This window comes from Pezoporus wallicus, unplaced genomic scaffold, assembly GCF_028554395.1.
Source record: "Pezoporus wallicus isolate ANWC-B61680 ecotype Strahan unplaced genomic scaffold, APGP_CSIRO_Pwel_v1 contig_11438, whole genome shotgun sequence".
NCBI classification, from domain to species: domain Eukaryota; kingdom Metazoa; phylum Chordata; class Aves; order Psittaciformes; family Psittacidae; genus Pezoporus; species Pezoporus wallicus.
In genome coordinates, this window is record NW_026642744.1 from 51,711 (window position 1) to 72,689 (window position 20,979).

Genomic DNA, 20,979 nt, shown 5'->3' on the forward strand with positions numbered 1-20,979 from the left:
AGGATATAAATCATGTCCCTGGCCCCCGGGCGTATGTTATTATAGGGTATGAATCATGACCCAGCACCCTGGGGCAGCTGCACTGGAGGTTTTCTCAGTTAATGAAGCTGCCCCATGCCAGGACCAGCCACTGAAGGGGTGAGCAGTGAGCAAGTTAATCCAGTGTCTGAGTGATTACACAAGTGACATCAGTGGGAAAACGCCTTAATTATCTTCTTTCCCCCCTCAATCAGTTCTTGAAATGAGAGAGGTCTTTGAGATCTCATCACAGCTCCTCTGAGCACAGCCTGGCTGCGGAAAACCAGGGGCAACCTGGGGCTGATGAGGACTTTGGGACAGGGGGATTGAAACTGCAGAGACTCAAGGTGAGAGGTCATCACGAACTTTGCTTCTGCAAGCATGGGAGGGGACCTTCCCCAGGCTTCTGCTGCCCTCCTCCCTGTCCTCCTCACCGGCTAATGCCAAGTTATTCTGCTTTCACTCACTTCTGGAGGATAAAGTTTTCCAGTTGTAGCTATATGCCAGGACCTGGGAAGTCATAGCATCTTTAAACTGCATTTCCTAACAGAGGAATTGGCTTTTTAGAGTTTCTCCATTTTGCCTGCAGACAAAACATGCGATCACCGCAGAAAGAGTGAGGATAGGATGCCCACATGGAGGTTTATTCACCCGAATATGCCACTGATTTTAGGGAGCTGCCCTTGTGGTAGCATGTCCACCATGCCAGCCCTGCTCTGCTCTTCCCTTAAATGTCCAACAAAAAACACACCATGGAGGAATTTGCCTGGCTAAGAGGGCTTTGGGGCTGATCCAAGGTTTGCTATAGCTTTCTCCCCTTGGGCAAAGGCTGCCCTCAGGGATTTTGGGCATCTGAAGCCAGGTTTGATTAGACAAAGCTGGCTAGAAAAAGACTTTCAAAGTGGAGGGATTTGACACCCATGCATTTTGGGTGTGAAGAGCTGTGCTGGCCACCCCCAGCTCCTGGGATGCCTCTTGAAGCTCCAGTGAGAATGGGCAGCAGTTCAGGCAACTGCCTGCCCTGAAGAAGGCATCTACCTCCAGGAAACATGAAGGTCATGAGCTCGGATGTCCAAACCTGGGTGATTTGACTTTCATCCCTATACACATTTAATTCAGGCTTTGGAGATCGATTTCCCCCAACATCAGTGATGAGAGTTTAGGTTATTTACTATGAGGCTTTGTCACCCTATTCACACCTGGTGAGGCTGTGATAATGAGCATGTCTTTTCATGGTGAAAAAGTGCAGAAGGTGAAAATACAGCTGAAATGCACCAAAAGCGACTGAAAATACTGAGCTGGAACAAGAGGCTTTAACAACTGTGCATAAAAGAAGCCTCGAGTGCAGGTAAGCACCAGGGCAGACCAGTAGGATGACTAAAACATGACAAGATTTGGATAGGGATCACAACCCTGCCTATAGCAGAGGGAAGAGAGGCAAGAAGGCTACTGCAACATGCAGCCATGGCCATTTCTATGGAGAATCCTTATACCCAGATCCTGATGGAGTGATCTTGGTGCTGAGGGTACCTGAGCATCCCATTGTTGTTCCCACCTGCAGCAACTCACTGTGATTGCTCCCTGAGAAAAGAGCCCTTTAGCCCTGGGTATCTTCCCCACCTGCATTGAGTAGAAATAATGGGAATCTTTCAAATAATACAAATCTAACTCAAAGTGTTTGTTTGAGGCTTGTTTCTAGAGAGAAAAATAAAACTGTGAATTACCTACTTGGATTGCTCCAAAGGGATGTATAAAGCAGATTTGGCTCTCTGACAGCTTCCAGTGGTAAGGAAAATTAGCTTTCCTTCTTGGCATCCAATGGAAATATCAGAGGAGGGATTATAGCTTGCAGCAAAGTAGAGGGAAGTCCAACAGGGTCTACTGGGAGAAAGGCCAGGAGTGAGTAGAGAGCTCTGTGCTGTCTCCTGCAGAGCTCCCTGGGAGCTTCTCCCACTTTGGAACGGTCAGGCCAGGGTTTGGAGTAGGACAAAGAGGGTAGGGCAAGGATGTTAGAAAGCAGAACCCATGGTACAGAAATGGCTCTTTTGGAGGTGCTGGAATTACTAAATCTAGCAAGGAGAAACTCCCCCACTATTTGTATCCGATACAGTGGTCTGCATTCAGTCTGGATGTAAGGAAGGAACTGTTTACACTGAGGGTGGTGAGGCCCTGTCATAGGCTGCCCAGAGAAGCTGTGGCTGCCCCATCCCTGGCAGTGTTCAAGGCCAGGTTGGATTGGGCTTGGAGCAACCTGGTCTAGTGGAAGGTGTCCCTGCCCGTGCACCCCTCCTCCAAGTGTGCGTTTTCTTCATCTGCATCAGGCTCTTTGGCACCTTTGTGCATTGAGCCCCACAGAGCTCTGGTTGGCAATGCTGAACTTTGGTCTGCTTCATTGGGAGCAACCCAATGGAAGACCAGGGAAAGCAACAGCTCTCTCCTTTCTGCTCCAGACAGACACTCTTGCAGGATCAGCCTCTCCAGCAGAGTGGGCTGGACAAGCACATGAAAGTCGATTCTCCAGGCTGAACAAGCCCAGCTCTCTCAGCCTGTCTCCATAGCAGAGCTGCTCCAGCCCTTGGAGCATCTTCGTGGCCTCCTCTGGCATCGCCTCAACATCTCTACATCCTTCTTATGTTGTTGCCCCAGAGCTGGATGCAGGACTGCAGGAGGGATCTCACCAGAGCAGAGCAGAGGAGAATCCCCTCCTTCAACCTGCTGGTCATGCTGCTGGTGATGCAGCCCAGGATGCAATTGATTCACACCTAAAGTAAGTGATCAGAGACCTGCCCAGGCTGCTCCATGATTACGTGCTGACAGGACTAGCCAGGTCTTGGGATGGTCATGCCATGGTCCAGAGACTGATGTCCTCCCACCCAGTAGCAAGTTCTTCAGGACTCGTTCTTCAGCAGGACTCCAGGAAAGAGAGCAGGAGTATTGCAATCCAGGACAAGGTCAGAGAGTCATGGGCCCTTCCTCAAAGAAATGATGCTCAGCTGTAGGAAAATGTGAAAATGGAGACAACCCTGCCTTTCCTCTGTAATCTCTACTGTGTCTGGGTTTTGTCTGGGGTGGGTGCTTGGCTTTCTTGCTACGGCACTGAGGGCCTTGGGCAAGATGTGGGCGACTCATCAGGTGAGCTGAGCTGGGGTGGTTTGGGTTTCTCCTACAGACAGTGTAGGGAGGGGCTCTACAGGAGGTGGTTTTAGCCCTACCTCATTTAGGACAGGAGACATCACCCTGCAAAGATCTTTATTCTGTGCTCAGACAGGCTGCTAGTGGCCAAAGGAGGCTGCAGGGAGAGCAAAGCAGAGGGTTTCTATCTGTCCGTTTCGTACACTGAGACAAGCAAGAGTGCCCAGGGAATCCAGGAACAATGGGATGTATGAAAGTACAGAAGAATATAGGGATTTGGTTTGCTTTGGTTTGTTTTCCTGGGCCATTACATAAAAATTGCCACCGGGAATTCTGAAATTCTTTAAGCCTTCACTCATTTTTTAGTAGAAGCAGAGCAACAAGAGCTGATTCTTGCTGAATCCAAATAAACACAAAGAAGCAAAATCTCATAAGCCATGCTTTTGGCTTGGCAGGACAAGATGATCCAACTCTCATCCTCAATAAAACAACTCCAAAGAACTCTCTGTATCCCGGTACATCTTGTCTTTATTCCCTCAGTGATACACATGCCTGGTGAGATGTTTGCTGCTGTCTAACCTTGCCTGGTTCCTTCTCAAATATCCCAACAAAACTGATGTTGGGAACTCAGCTGCAGGCAACTGTCTGGGAAGCACTCAGGTCTTTCTTCTTCCCCCCCCAAAAAAACAAAGGCTTTTTCCAGTCACTAAACAAACTAAAGCCATCTCACCATTACTCATTTACTAAGGCAAAGCTTCTGACTGACTTGTCTCAGCAACTTGCTCATCCCTCCATCAGTTACTTCTAATGTTCTTACAGCAAAAAGCCCCCAGCCTTCATTTACCTAGACAACCAGGATGGGTATAGTGCATTAAAAGAGCAATATATAAATCACAGTGGCATTTGCAACTCCATCGTTTTCTGCTCTGTGATTTACATGGGTCAGGCAGAGTAAGAATGAAAATTACTATCGTCCTATCTCCTTTTCCCTAGAGAAAAATGAATTCTTCTCGTGTCTTCTGATAAAAGAAACTGGTCTTTACTGGCAGACAAGAAAACAGCAATGGTAAATGATCAAAGGATCAGCAAAGAAGATGCTCTGAGGGACTGGAGCCCCTCTGCTGTAGAGACAGGCTAAGAGAGCTGGGCTTGTTCAGCCTGGAGAAGAGAAGGATCCATGGAGACCTTAGAGCAGCTTCCAGTGCCTAAAGAGATCAACAGGAAACCTGGAGAGGGGTTTTGACAAGGACCTGTAGGGACAGGACAGAGGGGAGATTGAAATGAGATCTGAGGAAGAAGCTCTTCCCTGTGGGGAGAGCCCAAGGAACAAGACCAAATCTGCTTCATTAAATTCTGTATCTATCTTGTGTACCTTTCCTCTGATGGGAGATGAGGGATGCTGGGTGGAAGGTCTCAGCCCTGGCAAGCTGGTGTCTGGTGTCCAGTAGCATGAAGTGGGATTTTCCTTGGGAAAACCAAGCTCTCCACTGTTAAGGATGCCCATGAATATCCACTAGATTGTAGCACATACTGGGAGGTCCCGAAGCTTAATGTCTCTGTCACCTGATATCTGACACTTTCACCCTCTGCAACAGCAGAAGAATACCATAAAGATGCTGAAGAAGGACTCTTCCAACATGCTCAGCCTCACTTTTTGTCTGTGGGACCAACTGGCTGGGATGCTGCCAGGTATGGTCTAGTTTCTCCTCTCTGGGACAAATGTGGTGTGTGGGAGAGGGCCTGAGGGCATATATATATGGGGTGCTGTGTGTCTTTTGCCACCATATATTCCTAAATAAACAGCTGGGGTCCATGACGGCTGAGCATACGTCAGTGTTCATTCATTTATACTGATTATGTTATCATTTTCTTTCCCCAACAACAAATCCCAAAACAACTAAATCTATGTTTCAGTTTCCTCTTCTCCTTGCAGTTTTCCAGATGGAAATCCAAAGAGCCAGGCTTTGCTGGAATACCTGTGACAGCTGCACCTGTGGTGACCCAGGCAGGAGCCAGCAGTGACCCCACTGTCCCAGTCTTCCCGATGCTTGCTGCAGCGAGGGTTACCCCGATGCGGACCCACACAAAAGGACAGCAGTGACCCTCCAGATGGTGCCACTGGGACAAGCCATGCCTCAGTTTCACCTCCACCGTGGGTGCAATGGGAGACAAACACCCCTCTGAAGCTTGCCATGGGCTGAGCTGCTGGACAATGGGGCAGTGAAGGGAGGGCAAAAGGCTGGAGACCCACGGAAGCTGGAACGTGGACCACCAGATGCACCCACCTCCTGCCCCACGGGCAGGACTTACAGGGGGAATCTTTTCCTCATGCCGGGCTGAGCACACCCGGTGGAGGCTCCAGCCCCGGGTTCACCCTGGGATGCTCCGGCTCCTGTTCCCTGTGGGATCCTTCAACCCTTGTTCACCGTGGGATGCTCCGCTCCCAGTTCCCCGAAGGATGCTCCAGCCCCGGGTCCCCGGGGCCGGGGCGGCCCGAGGCCGGCAAATGGGCGGCCCCGGAGGATGGGGAGGGCTGGTGGGGGGGCGTGGGGAGCCCGTCCCCGCTCCCGTTCCCCGCCTACAAAACCTTCCCGTCCGAGCGGTCCTCGCTCACAGCTTCCCGGCTCCGCAGCCGCCCCACCGGGTCCGCGCATCACCCACCCCCGGGGACCCCCCCCACCCATGGGTGGCTGGCGGAGAGCGGCGGCCCCTCCGCGCCCGTGGGGAGCTGGCGGTGAGGTCGGGGGCTCCCCTTGCTGTCCTCGCCACCCTGCCCCAGCCACCATGGCGCAGCCCGGGGACTGAGCGAGGAGGAGAGGGAAGGGGCCACAGGAAACTCGCTCCCGAGTGGGTCCGCCCGGCAGGTGAGTGATGCCGCGGTGGGGAGAAAAGGGAGAGGGGATAAAGAAAGAGCTGGATCCATTCCCTGGGTTACACGGGTGATGTGTCCCCCTTGGGGGTGGGAACAGGGGTCGGGGAGGCTGCTGCCCAGCCTGCTCCCACCATGGGTTTAGCTGCGAGGGAGGGATGGCGGTGGCAGGAGCACAGCATCCATGGGCTGACAGCGAGGGGTGGCTGGAGCTGGGTGTGTTGCAGGGGATGAGTTTGGGAGCGCTCAGCAGGTCCCACTTTGCGGTGATTTTAACTCCTTCCACACCAGAGCATGGCTGGGGGCTGATTTCCCCCCAACTGAGTGCTGTGATAAGACATCAGTGGCAGCAGGGACACAACTTCCCCAGGTCCCTGGGACCAGCCCAACTCAAGCACTGAGGCAGTGCCAGCCAGACTGGGTCTATGGGCAGAGCTGGCTCAGAACACAGGCAGGGTGCTGGGGTATCTAACGGTGGTGTGGGTGCAGGGGTATCCCAAGCCCTAGGGGTGAAAGAGGTCCTGAGAGGCCTGCATGCAGGCACTGAGCCCTCATCTCCCCATTCCTAGGGAGGGACAGATAGCCAGCACATGCCTGGAGGAGACACTGAGACTGGGCATCCATGAGGGATGTGTTTGAGCATGGGTGGGTGGTAGGAGCTCCCCCTTGGAGCCATGTCAGATTATCCAGGATCAGGCTCCTGCCATGTCAGGATAACACCAAGCCACCAAGCACCACCTCATATGCCTGTTCTTTTCCACCACGGCAGGAAGATGGAGAACAAGGCCATGTACCTGCACACCTTCGGTGAGAGGGAGAACGGCTCCATCTTTGAGGAGCCCTTCGAGGGAAGGAACCTCTCCAAGCTGAACCTCTGTGAGGATGGTGAGTAGGGTTCACACACAGCTTGGTCTGGGGTGGGGGCCTTGAACCTGGTGGTAGAAACCTGGAGAACTTCACGTGGGGACATGGGAGCTTGGATTGCTCAAGAAGAAGCTCAGCAGCTTGGCTTCACACAGACAAAGGTGTCTGGGCTGAGCCAGGTGCTCGGTGTGAGTCCCAGTGCACTGGAGCAGAAGAGCAATGTCTTGGTGGAAGCAACACCATGAGGAATGTGTGGGTCCCAAACAGAGCAGGAAATGTCTCTCCAGGCCACCATGGGCCTCTCAAGCTGCCCAGGATGTGATTTGGTTCTGCCCCTGACCAGAGTTGTGCTCCATGGAGCTTGCTAAAGTCTGATTTTTGTGGGGTTTTTGGCATTTTTTTGTGTCCCCCAAGCCTCTGGCTCTCTGGCATGAGGTCTTGTCCAGAGGTACCCTGCACTGGGGCCGATAGCACCAGGACTGTGCATCAGGACCTGCTTGTATCTCCTGCACATCTCAGCTGGCCTCTATCTCCACTGAGGACCTGCTGAGCTCTTTTCCCTCATTCTTGTCCCATGAGACACTGCTCATTTTTCACTGGATCTGGTAAAAAAAGTCTTGAGTGTCCCCAAGCAAAGAGCCCTGATGAAGTTTTCCCCATCTCTGATGAGTTTCACCAGGGAGGCTTCCTGGCCAGGGTGACAGAGTTGGGTGCACAGCAAAGACATGAGGTCCTCTTTGCTGACAGCTTTGCTTGGAGAGGCTCACCAAGGTGAGGCGCTCTGGTGCTGGCACAATGGGCAGTGGAACGCTCCAGTACCGTGCACCAGGGATTTCCCTGTCTTTTCCCTGTCGTATCTCCACCTGACTGAAAAGGATCTTTGTGCAGGAGTTAGTAGGGCTCATTGGAAGAGCTTTAAACTTGAAGGGGGAAAGGGATAAAACCTTGTGTTGGAAGGACGATGTGCTAGAGAGGTCCTTCAGTCTGCTGTTTCAGTGGAGGTAGGAGATGGAGATCCACGCAGCAGCAAAGATGCAAGGCTTATGGATGTGCTGGAAAGCATGGAAGAGCCTGAGAACAATCACATAGGAATTAGCACTTCCTCCCTAGAAAAGGTGGTGGGATTTGATTGACAGCCAGCTACATTTGAGCCAGCTTGTGCCCAGGTGGACAAGAAGGCCAACAGCACACTAGCTTCTATTAGCAATAGTGTGGGCAGCAGGGCCAGGGCAGTGATCATCCCCCTGTACTAGCACTGGTGAGGCCGCACCTCAAATCCTGTGCTCATTTCTGGGCCCCTCACTACAAGAGAGACATTGAGGTGCTGGAGCGGGTCCAGAGAAGGGCAACGGAGCTGGTGAAGGGTCTGGAGCACAAGTGTGATGGGAAAGGGCTGAGGGACCTGGGGGTGTTTAGTCCAGAGAAGAGAAGGCTCAGGGGTACCCTATCACTCTCTACAACTGACTGACAGGAGGCTGTAGAGAGGTGGAGTTGGTCTCTTCTCCCAAGTCACAAGTAACAGGACAAGAGGTAACAGCTTCAAGTTGTACCAGGGGAGGTTTACATTGGATATGAGGAAAAATTTCTCTCCCAAAAGGGCTGTCAAGCACTGGAACAGGCTGCCCAGGGATGTGGTGGAATCGCCATCCCTGGAAGGGTTTTAAAGAGGTGTAAAGGTGGTGCTTGGGGACATGGTTTAAGGGTGGGACTGGCAGTGCTGGGTTAATGGTTGGACTTGATCTTAAAGGTCTTTCCCAAGCTAAATGATTCTAGGAGACCTGTGGAGCTGCTGGAAAAATTGGACTGGTTCTGAGCAGGCTTCCCAGCACTGCTGTCTCCAGCACAAGCATGGGATTCAGGGTGATGGGGACTCGTCCTCCCAGTTCTAGGCAAGTGGGGCAAACCCATCTCTGGCCAAAGTGCTTCTGGATGCTTGCATGGTGAAAGTGGCTCGTGGTAGTTATTGCAAGAGGAGATGGGGCATTGCTGTGTGCTCACCTGCCCACCAGCCCTTGCAATGGGCACAGCTTTGAGTCCAGAGGGTGGATTTCCCACCAAGTAGAAACCTGAGTCTTGATGCCAATCCTCAAATTGATGTCGCCCTGCAAGGGTCCCCCTGCCCTCAGCTCCTGCCTCTGCTCACCTTCCTGCAGCAGAAGGAGGCTCAGATTCCCCCCAGGGGCTCTGTCCCCATGCTCTGCCACACTACAAACATAGCAGGGGAGTGGTGGAGCCTGGAGGGAGAGATGCTGGAAGAGATAGGAAGGGGGAGTTGGTGTTCTCCACAGCTGAGGCCACCATTCCCACCAGAGACCTCTCCCTGGTACGGGGCCATGGCAGGGAGGGTTCAAGGTATCCCTGGCTTTGGTGCTTTTGTGGTAGTTTTGCTCATTCATAACTCACCCCAGTGCAGAGTTGGGTCTCCAAGGAACCCAGGGGAGAGTTTGCTGGAGCGAGGCTGTGTCTGGTCTGCAGCTGCGCAAGGCAGGGACAAGGTCAACCCTGAGAGCATCACCATGAGATGGGATAATGAGAGTCCCTCCTGGGCTCATGGAAAATGCTCGTTATGGGGCTGCAGACCTGTGTGGCAGCGTGCTGCTTGCTGCAGAATAGTGAGGGTTGGGAAGGACCTGAAGAACCTGAAGTTCCAACCCCCCGCTGCCATGGGCAGGGATTCTGTGACCCTCAGGACAGCATCCCTGGACCGCCCCAGGGTTTGCGGGATGACAAGTCCTGGCTGGTTCCAGCCTTCCACCTCCTGCACCCGCAGTGACTGGGCGGGCCACAGCTCCAGCTCCCCGGGGCATGGGCAGGGGGAAGAAATATTTGCTTTTCCCCTTGGTTACTGGCCGGAGCCCGCCCGTGGGCTCCTCGGAGCTGGGCTGTTGTGAAAACCCTGCTTACGCAGCTGCGGTCCCTCCTGCTCTTCCGAGAGCAGCAAAGAGGAGTGGGTGGTTCGGGGCTCGGGGCCAGCTCCTCCCGGAGTCTCCCAGGACCTGATATAAGTGTTAATGTCAGAAAAATATTGCAGCTTTCCTCATGCTGAAACCCTCGGCTCCATCTGTTTGGCAAATGGGAACCGCGTGCGGGTAATGCATCGCAGATGGAGGGGTCTCGGGGGAGAGACACCGCCTTTCGCACCTGAGCTGGGGCTCCCCGTGCACCCCACATCCCCACGGGATCCCTGCTGGGTGTCAGCAGCCTGACCTCAGCACTGCATCATTTTGGAGCCCCAAAATGGGGCTGAGTGAAGCAATACACCCTGTGTAACCCTTTGCTGGCTGGAGGCTGCTACAAAGCATCCTCCTACAGCAGGATGGACACATGGACCATCCGCAGGGGAAGGGTGCAGTAGGGAAAGGACCCAGCCAGGCTAGGGCCATCCCCAACCTGTTGTACCTCCTCTGGCACCCTAAAAGCCAACTTGGTCCTGCAGGGAGCTCAGCTCCTGCCTCATGGATGGGGGTGAGATGAGGTGAGGTCGCAGAGCCCAACAGGGACAGTCTCAGCCGGAGGTGAGCATCGCTCATGGCCAGCTACGAGTGTGGTCTGCTCCTCGGGAGGCTTGACTTTGGGGCTGTGGTGCTTCAACTGTTACGCTGGATGCATGCAGGCTCTGGATCAGTGCCACATTGTGCCTTGGTGCTTAAAGGGCAGGAAGCAATGGGATGTAGGCACCCAAATGTCAAGTGAGCGGGAGTTTTGGACTCTTCCTCCACCTTTTGTTGGTGTCTCCCTTTGGCAAGCGGAAATAACCAGGCGGTGCTGTGTGCCCCGGCATAAAGTTGCTGGTTCTCAGAAACCTTGTGTTTCTTCAAGGGTCCAACACAGAAATGCTGATACCCAATGCCCTGCACCTCGTCCCAGTCGGGCAGGGACACCCAGAGAGCCAAGGTGTCAGGATGAACCATTACTGAGCCTTGAGGCTGGGGACAGCGAGATGCAGGGTCTGTATCCAGATCATCCTCTGGCTATCCTCTGAGACCACAACCTGGCCCAGATTTCAACACAAGCTGAAGCTCTAAATACATGCAAAGTCCACAATCAGGTGATATTTCTCAGCCACTGGGTTGGCAGCACAGGAGCCTTTTCTCATCTCTTCTTGTATTTTCCTCACAGCTATTTTACTCATAAACCCCCACCTCCTTCACACACAGCTCTTGCCGCTCAGGCCATGCGGCAGAGTTGAAGAGGAGCTGGATTGCAGCTAGCACAGATTTGGGCAAGCTGGGTCTTTCAGGGGCATCAGGGTCTGGGCATCTTGTAATCACAGAATGGTTTTGGTTTAAGGGACCTTCGAAGCTCATCCACTTCCAGCCTCCCATGGGCAGGGACTTCTTCCATTAGATGAGGTTGCTCAAAGCTCCGTTCACCCTTGTGCTCCAGACCCTTTCCCAGCTCCGTTTCCCTTCTCTAGGCATACTCCAGCAACAAAATGTCTCTCTTGTAGCTGTTGACCAACACCTCCAGGTCCTTTTCTCCCAAGCAGGTTTCCAGCCACTCTTCCCCAGTCCTGTAGCATTGCAAGGGGTTGTTATGGCCCAAATGCGGGACACAGCACATATCCTTGTGGAACCTCACATAACTGGCTTTGGCCCACTGACCCAGCCTGGTGTCCCAGCCGCACTTCAGCCTTCACCTGGCAGCTTGGGCTTGTGCCAGCATCAGTGGTACAGACTCAGGGAAATCCACGTGGTCCAACTCAGGACATGCAGAGCTGTGCCAGCACCCACAAGCCATTCCCAAAACTATATGTGCAATGTTTTCTCCCCATGGGAGATGGATCCCAGCAGTCCAGGTGCATGATGCTTTCCCTGTCCCCCAGGGCCTGGGCGAGGGATGAAGACAGCAGGACGCTGTGGCCGGCTGGGCTCTTTGGCGGCACTGAAGTACGCTGTGGTGGGACTCTACCTCCTCGTCTTCCTCATCCTCGTTGGAGTCTTCATCCTTGCAGGTAAGGGCTGAGCCTGCATCCTAAATGGTGCAGCAGTACCCTAGGGTGATACCTCTGGCTGCAGTTGCTCAGAGAACTGTGTCTGGTCACGGAAATGGGACCGCACTTCTGTTGCCCCTGCAGAGGTGTTGGGGAGGGTTTTCCATGCTATCCAGGGGAGGAAAACATGAGATCCAGCAGAAGCAGAGTAAGGAGGCAATGCCTGCCTTGGTTTACAGCCCCTGCTAAGAGCAGGCATGGCCTCCACAACCTGCTTTCAGCTCCTTGGAGACAGCAATATGAGCCCATACCGTCTCCATGCTGCATGTCTGGAGTGGTTTTGATATAAGCTTTGAGGCTGGAGGGTCCAGGCACCGTGAGCTGGGGATGGTGATGCTCAGGAAAGGCTCAGGAGCCCCATGTTTTGGGGTTCAAATCTCTCACATCACTAGGTGCTGAGTTTACCCAAACCCCCCATTTTGCTTGGGGTAAGGATAAGCCCCAGCTCTATTGGTGACAGAGGCAGGGCATTATCCTTGCACAGCACATCACACATGTGCCAGCAAAACTCCTGCCTCCCCTCTTCAGCTTTTGGATGAGCACAAGGATGGGAGAGCTGCTCACAAATGCCTGTAATTGCTCCCAGCCCCAGCTCATCCCTGCACACATCCCCTATGTGGTCCTCATAGCCACAGGCTTGTTTTCCCCTTTGTCCTGCTGGAAGCAGTTAGAGAAGTTGCCTGGTTTAACCCCTGATCCCAGTACCCTCCTTCCACCCGTACCATCCCCATGTGGGCTGGATGGGGGGGTTTGGATGGGAGCTACAGAGTGCTTGGGTGGGAGATGCCAGCTCCTCACTTCCCACCCACCTCCTTCCCAGCTTTAAGCCCATCATTGACAGTGGGGGGATATGGGGATCCCCCTTTCCAGTCCTAAATCACCACTAGCTGCTCTCTAGGGCTGGGCAGGGCTGAGAGCTGCTTCCACACCATTCCTTAGGGATCATTTCTGTGCCTTGCCTGCAGCAGGCAGCTGGGGGATGATGGATCTCATGCTGAACTCCAGCCGCTGGAATGCCAGGACTATGAAGGCAGCCCGTGTCTTGTGCAAAGGGTGGATTTATTTCTTTCCTGGGCTAGGGAAGAGACAGGGGAGGTTTTGCTGGAATTTTGAAGCCTTTCCCACTTATTTCTTGCATTACATTGTTTTAATGTTGTTGTTGGCCTGCGGAACCCAGAGCGAGGGATGCCATGAATTGTGCAAAGAGCTGGGGACAGGCGCTCTTGTCCTGGGCTGAGCTACAGCTGCTCACCCCAGAGCAGCTCCAGCAATAACATTATGGCATCAGCTCACAGCCGGGACAGCTGGAGGGTCACGGGCATCTCCAAAGCTTCCGAGCCCTGTGACTGGCAGGATTTCAGCTTTCTTACTGAAAGACCCAGTAAAACCACCTTACCCCTGGGCTGTTGGAGTCTTGCGAGAGAAAGGCAAAATGAAGAGAAAAATAGTCTCTTCCATTATTGCTTTCTGCATGTCTGGAGTTCTAAGCCAAGGCTCTGATTTTGGATGGAGCTGACTCACAAGGGCTGGAACCAGCCGTGCTGCCCTGGGCAGTCTTATCACATCAAGGCAAACCAGAGGCACAGGCTGGTCTTGCAACAGAGTGAGGAGACCAGATCCAGCTGGGAGCCACATGTAGACAACACTGATGATCCTCAGGTTCAGGTGCCTGTGGCTGGAACCTCGACGTTGGAGCTGATGGTCCTCAGAGGAGTGGGATTGGGTGTTCATGGGCAGCCTTAATGGTAGAGAGCTTGTTTTTCCTATGGAAAATCACACTTTGTGCCACTGGAGACCAGACACCAGCTTGCCAGAGGTGAGACCTTCTGCCCAGCCTCCCTCATGTTCCAAAGCAGACTCGCTCTCACCTGCTCCTTAGGCTGGGGTGAGCCAACCACGACGCTGTTAGAGGAACATCATTGGTTTGTAGCATCCCAGACTGGTTTGGATTGGAAGGGACCTTAAAGCTCATCCAGTTCCAAACCCCTGCCACAGGCAGGGACACCTTCCACTAGACCAGGTTGCTGCTCCAAGCCCTGTCCAACCTGATCTTGAACACTGACAGGGTTGGGGCTGTCTGGGCAATGGTGATGGGGAAACCAACCCTGGTCCATGCCCTCCACTGCCAGTATCCCTGCATCCCAGGGCCGGAAGCACAGAGCAGGGATGCGCCATCTGCCTTGCTCCCCTGCTTCCCATCCTGTCCACACTTGCACAACACACAGTACTTCCCAGCATGGCTGGGGCATTGCAAGGGAACACCTTGCAGAGACAACCTCCCAGCCCGTGATGGTGATCCCAGCATGTGAAGTTCATGGTTTTGGCAACGCAGATGCCCCAGGCATCACATTGAAGCTGGCTTGGGCAGGTGTCCTGCAATGCGCTCTGTGGAAAAGGCCCAGAAAATGAGTAAAGTGCCAAAAATACCGTGAACCACCTCGGAGCTGTGGAAACAGGATGTTTTCAGCAACAGAACCTGGGGTGGTTTCAACACAGGCTGCTTTTAATAGCCTCTCTCACAAGCCTGGCAGCAGTTTTGTGGCTCTGGGAACACACTCCCTTTCTCTCTGTCCCAGACTCCATCATCATCCACTAAAAAGGCACCTAGCCCAAAGCAGGACTCCACTCTCAGCTTTTTTTTTGCAAGGTCTGTGTTAAATCCAAGCCACCTGCATGCACAGACCTGCACTTTGGTGTTTGAACCTGGATCCTTGGGAGGCCAAGGCTCATTAGGACGCAGATAACGAGCCAAGAGCCTTCATGCGGGTATCTGAACCAGACACATGAACGGGCATCTGAGTTGCACCCTACCTCCATGCTTATATTTGCATTGAGAGCCGGCCACGCTTCCACACACAGAACCCCTGGCGTCTGGCAGAAGCATCCAAGGAAATGAGCACCCTCCATTTCAAGAGCTGTAGCCCCATAATTCATGCTCTGAGGATGCCAGTGGAGATGGAAGCAAGAGAGCCCCATGGCCAGCCATTGTGTGAGCTCCCCAGTCAGCTCCATCACAAACTCCTCCTGCTCCCCACAAGCTGGCTCCAAAGCAGGTCTGTGCCTGCAGCCAGCATTTCCCCAGGGATACAGAACAAACCTGAACAGCCAAAAAGCTGCTGGCAGTGGGGGACCCATGGACCTGTGCCTGGGCTAAGAAGAGACTCACGCTGGAGCCGAGTGCTGGCTGCTCCCTACCATCCCACACTCCCCATCCTGCCCATCTATACCCAAATCCTTCTGCAGCTTTTTTTTCCAGCCCAGGGCTTGGTTTCCACCCTTTCTGAAATACTGGAGGTGATGCTCTTGTGCAGGGCTGGGACCATAGGATGTCGGTCTCATGGTTAGGGTGCCCAGACCTGCTCCTGTCACACATCCAGTCACATGTTGAACTTCATGCTCAGCATCTGCCCAACTTCACAGTGGAAATAAACCCCCCTGCCACATAATGCTGCAGGAGTCGGATTGCCAGGGGTGGTGAAAACACTTGTGTTCACTGTGCACACAGCCACTTTGCAGCATCGCCTTGGCTATATGTGAGCCTGAAAGGGGGAAAGAAAGATTTTGGGTGCATGCAAGGGTGCGAGTGCCTGTAAGTGCTCATGGTGCAGGGCTGCACCCAGTGGCAGGGACAGTGTGCCATGCAGTAGGGTGCATGCATGTGCTTGTGTGTGCTTGTCCACTCTGTAAGGCTCCTCCAGGACATGAGAAGTATTAGGAGGGGTGTGAGGGCACAGGGCACGTTTGCCATTAACCCCCAGCAAAGATGTGTGAGTGTGAGTGTGCACAGCACAGGGTGCATGTGCATGGGTTGCAGCGCAGAGAGGGAAAGTGCACGCCAGCGCATTTGCATCGTTCTGTGCTCATGTAAGTATGCATATATATAAATATATGTCTATTTAGTAACTTCAAGGTGTTTCTCTCCCGGTGCTTTTCCAACCTTCCTGCAGCAAGCTGCTCCACAGCTTATCCCAATGACACCACCCCCAACCCCATCTCTCTAAGGCTTTCCTTTGCCACCTTTGTTTGATGCAATTTAGCACCTTTCACACCCGTGTGCATGACTACAGGCACACATACTCTGTGCAGCAGCAGCAGCAGGGCCTGGAGAGGATTCTGGGGTAGTGAGGCTCTTGCAACCCTTTCCTTCTTGAAACAGTGGTGGGGAACAGCAGCCACAAGATGGCATGTCCCCAAAAACAGAGCCACGCATGTGTGTGCATGTGTGCTGTGTGCATGTGTGCTGCGTGCATTCACATGTGTGCACGCCTGTCCGTGCATGTGCTCTGTGTGTGTATGCATGCGGGTGCATTTGCACATGTGTGTGCATGTGTCTGTGCTGCGCACAAGCATGCATGTGCTCACATGTGGAAGTACCTGTGCTGTGCCCATGCCTGCACACGTGTGCATCTGCACACAAGCTGTGGGCATGCATTTATGTGTGTGCTCCACGCTCCTAACTGTAATGCTCCCCAGCTCCTGCTTTCATGAAAAGAAAGAAACCAAGGAGGGCTTTGCAGGCTCACAACACCCGCCTTCCCCTCCTCTGGCTCAGGATTAGTCCATCCTACCAACCCATCAGGTGGAAAGAGGGAGGCAGAACACTTGGGGGGCAGGAGAGCTGCTGACATGCACACACGTGTATGCACAGGGCAGCCCAAGGCTGGAGGTTCTAAGAAGCTTCCCGGTGTGGTTTTGGCTGCAGGATGCTCCGTAGCAGCCTTGGTTACTCTCAGGTTGATGGCTGCAGTATCAGGGCCGGGCAAAGGAGATCCTCAGGGATTCTGGCTGGTCATTGGAAGTGGTATGTGGGAATGTGAGGAACTCCGCAGGCTTTGCAAGTAATTGCAGGTGCAAAGGAGAGGAGCTGGCCCATGATTCCCAGCCTTTGGCCACCACAGGACCTGGGCTTGGGTTATTTCTTCTTCTGCCGCCCACACTGGGCTGCTTTTCCCCTTGGTAAGGAAGCCATGGTTGTCTCTGCACCCTGACTTTGGAAAGACTTTATGGAGCAGCTTTGGTCACCCATCCCTTCACCAGCCCCATGATGACTTTTCCCAAGGTCTTTCCTTGCAATTGTCCCCCCTCAGGGTGGCCTTGGGCACATTGCTTGGTGGCTTTTGCCATTGTGAACCCCCATGGGCAAAGACAATGCCTGGTGCGTGCCTGAGATGGTGATGCTGAGATGTTCCCCCTGCAGCGATGCAGGTGACAAGCAGGGACATGCAGAAAGGACCAAAACAATGTCACCATCCCTACGGAGGAGAGCACACTGCAGCTGAAGGTGGGACAGTCCAGCAGTGAGATTATTTAACAGCGGGCAATGAATAGAGGAAAGATGCCTTCAGTGCCTGGAAGGTGCTCAGTTCCATTATGGTCTCTCTGAGCACAGTAGGCTCCTGCTCCTCAGAGCATCCACCCAGTGCCCCTACTAGCACTAGGTGGCTGTGAGCCTGGGGTTCTGGAGCCCTTCGTGTGTGCACGTCTGCTTTCACCCTCGCCTTGCTCCAGCAGTTCTAATTCAAACCAAATGACTCCGCACAGCTTCTGTCTGTGGAAATGAGGGCTGAGCTGCCAGGCCGGTCCTGCACCAGCCTGCAGCATCGCTCCAGCCAAAGCTCCACCACAGCTGAGAGAACAATAGGGATTATTTGTTTTCCTTTAGGAAAAAAAAAGGAAAATCTCATTATTTGCATTGGTTTGGGTTTGAGTCCCCTCTCTGGGCTGAATTGGAGACCCAGCGTTAAGGCAAGGCAGAGGGAGGAGATATTATTCCCTTGCCTGGATCATCTTTCTGGGGTCTACCAAAGTGTACAGCAGGGTGGTGGGGTCTGGGATGGGGCTTTACTGGTTCTATTGGGCTTGGTGGGAAGGGCTTGCTGGAGCAGCGCTAGGAGAAAACTTCTCCCCAAACTTCCAGGTTCACTCTCTGAATCCCATTTTGGGCCTCTGGAAGCTGGTGCGAGGCCAAGAGGGGTTTGGGATGGGTGATCAGGAGCTCTCTGCCACCAGAGATGCAGAGGCAAGGGGTGAAGCATGCTCATGAGCCATGGTGGGTTTCCTCCCTTGGGAAGAGCCCTGGCAGCTCTTGGAGGCAGACTGAGGATGCTCCTGAGCCAGAGTGGGTTTCCTCCATTGGGAAGAGCCTTGGCAGCCCTTGGAAGTGGATTCTCCTGAGCCAGGGTGTGTTTCCTCCCTCTGGAAGAGTCCTGGCAGCCCTGGGATGTAGATGCTCCTGAATGGGGTGGGTTTCCTCCCTTGGGAAGAGCCCTGGCAGCCGCGGGATGCGGGACGTGCTGGTTGGAGGCTGACAGCAAACCGCACCCAGCGCCATGGAGACCTGCCGAGCCAGCCTCATGGTCCTCATTAGAGAGCAAGGGGCTGAGCTCAGGTCCAAGATCAGCGGCCAGGAGGGAAACCTGAGTGTTAAAATTAAACCTCAGTGGGAGAAGAAGTGGTTTTAAGGCCTGTTTTGAGCAAAGGGAAGCGGATGGTGTTAGCAGCCAGTCCTCTGACCAAAGGCAAACAAGCTGGACGAAGCCAAGAGGCAGAGCTTCATAGCATCATGACCCATCTGGCAAAGCTCAGAGCCACCCTGAAGTCCTGAGCTGCTGGGGGCCTTTGCTGTCCTTCCTGAGCAAGGCACCTCCTTTATCCTTTCAGAAACAAACCTCCTTCTCCAAACATGGAGAAAACTGTGGGGGCAAAGAGGGGCTGATGGGATGAACCTGTTGGGATTTGAGGTAGGGCTTTCACCTCCAAGCACCAAGGAACAGGGGACATCCAAGTGCTTCTTGGAAGGGGATGGGGTTGCAGCTCTCAGGAAGGTCCCACCTCCATAGGGTGGTTTCTGATGCCCTGCTCCTCTCCATCCTTTGCAGTCTCCAGACCACAGACTTCCCCTGAGGACCTGAAGGCACTGATGGGGAACGTCAACCGCCTCAATGAGAGCTTTCGGGATATGCAGCTGAAGCTGCTGCAGCTACCTCTGAAGGGCGACATGCTGGATCACATCTGGAGGCTCCAGGACCTCTTGCAGAACCACTCAGACTCCTTGTTCCTCATGACGGGGTCACTGCAGAAGCTGGAAGGGCTTCTCTGGAGCCTGCAGACCCAGGCCAGCCAAACCGACAAGGCAGTGTCCAACCTCTGGGACAGCTTGACCCAGCAGAGTGACGCTGCTCAGCAGGAGATGTACAAGCTCTCCGTGGAAGGCAACAGCAGCCGGCTGCTGCTGCAGCACCACGACCACCTCCTGAGCCACCTGGGCAGCAGGGTGGAGAGCCTGAGCGACCAGGTAACGACCATGAGCGGCGCCGTGGACACCATGAACAGGACCTTGTCCTATGACGTGAACATCCACCATACCCGCATCAAGGACCTGCAGGTGCTGATCAGCAACGCCACTGAAGATGCACGGCAGATGCGCCTCATCCACATAGCCATGGAGGAGCAGCTGAAGCACGAGCTGGCCATCCTCAACAACATGACGGAGGACCTGCGTCTCAAGGACTGGGAGCACTCCATCGCGCTGAAGAACATCTCCGTGATACGGGGTAAGCCGAGCACCTCTTGTAAGCAGGTCGCTTGCTGGTATGTGAAGGTGTTGTGAGGAAAGGGGTGTCCTCTGTGCTCTGGGTGGTGGTGGAAATGGTCCCTGTGTCATGGGGGTGACCTGTGGGGACGTCTCAGGTACTCTTTGGTGTATCAAATGTATCAGGCACCACTGTTCAGGTGTCTGCGGTGTTCAGGTGTCTCCATCACCTTGGACTCTCCAAATGCTCCTCCAGCCATTTTAGGAAGAAAAGTTCCAAGGTTCCTCAAAAAATGCCAGGAAAAACTGCTAGGTTCCTCCTTACCACACAGGTGAATAAGACCAAGCACAAGAGATACAGTGGGTTTTCTGCCCTGCTTCATCCTTCAGTGATCAAGCAGAATGCTGCCCACTGGTACCTTCAGTCATCATCAATCACATCATTTGCTTTACCATACATCCCCTTTGCTCCATTTTCCCCTTCTCATCTTCTCCTCCTTTAACATCCTCACCTCCTCCCAGACCATGGAATCATAGAACCATAGAAGTGTTTGGGTTGGCAGAGACCTTAAAGCTCATCCAGTTCCAACCCCCTGCCATGGGCAGGGACACCTTCCACTAGACCAGGTTGCTCCAAGCCCTGTCCAATCTGGCCTTGAACACTGCCAGGGATGGGGCAGCCACAGCTTCTCTGGGTACCTTGTGCCAGGGCCTCAGCACTCTCATCATGGTGAAAGATACAACCCATCCGTGCTAACTCTGGGCTATTGATTCCAGTTTTGCTGAACCACATTTTTTCTCTGTATTTATATGTGTGCCTTGGTAATCCCTCCCTCAGCCTGCTACACATCTACTCCCTTCTTCTTAATTATCTGAAAAGTCCAGGCATTTGTCATGCTGTTATCCCATGAGTGTAGCTGCACAGCCTGGGTTAACCATCTGCTTGGACCTTTCTTCCTCTCTGATGTCAGGAATTTCCATCTGTTTCAGATCTTACTGCCTTGCTGATGTGGGATCATAAAATCACAGAATGGTTTGGGTTGGAAGCAGCATTAAAGTTCATCCAGTTCCAACCTCCTGCCCCGGGCAGAGACACCTTCCACGAGACCAGGTTGCTCCAAGCCACATCCAACCTGGCCTTGAACACTGCCAGGGATGGGGTAGTCACAGCTTCTCTGGGCAACCTGTGCCAGGGCCTCACCACCCTCACAGGGAAGATTTTTTCCCTAATATTTAATCTACCCTCTTTCAGAAGGATATCACACACTTCCCACCATCCCACAGCACTAGATCCTCTAGGACAGCCCAGCTCTAAGGGGACCAGCTCAGATGGAGATGCCTGCACTGGAGAAACCCATGTCTGCTGTTGCAGACCTCCTCTGCTGTCCTGATGTGACTGGGGAGCAGAAAGAGGAAGGTCCCTCTGTACTGCAGCAAGGGAGAGGGGGCTTTTGCTTTGAAGATCTTAGAGGCTGGAATAGGAGCAGAAGCAAAAGGAGGTGCACTCCTTGGGAGCAGCTTGGCTTCATGGGATGATGGGGAAGGGAAAGGGAGCAGGACAAACTCACACAG

At 53.5% G+C, this 20,979-nt stretch overlaps 1 protein-coding gene across 2 annotated transcripts in view; it reads left to right on the top strand.

Moving 5' to 3' along the window:
• The first annotated feature begins 6,765 nt into the window (after window positions 1–6,765).
• The window catches only part of SCARA5 (scavenger receptor class A member 5), a 35,321-nt gene continuing 21,107 nt past the window's right edge, over window positions 6,766–20,979 (top strand). For both annotated transcript variants that reach the window (XM_057432184.1, XM_057432185.1), the window contains exons 1-3: window positions 6,766–6,904; window positions 11,709–11,837; window positions 18,755–19,429. In XM_057432184.1, coding sequence (XP_057288167.1) covers window positions 6,793–6,904; window positions 11,709–11,837; window positions 18,755–19,429 — 916 coding nt within the window. In that variant the 5' untranslated portion in view covers window positions 6,766–6,792. The remainder of the gene's footprint in view (window positions 6,905–11,708; window positions 11,838–18,754; window positions 19,430–20,979) is intronic.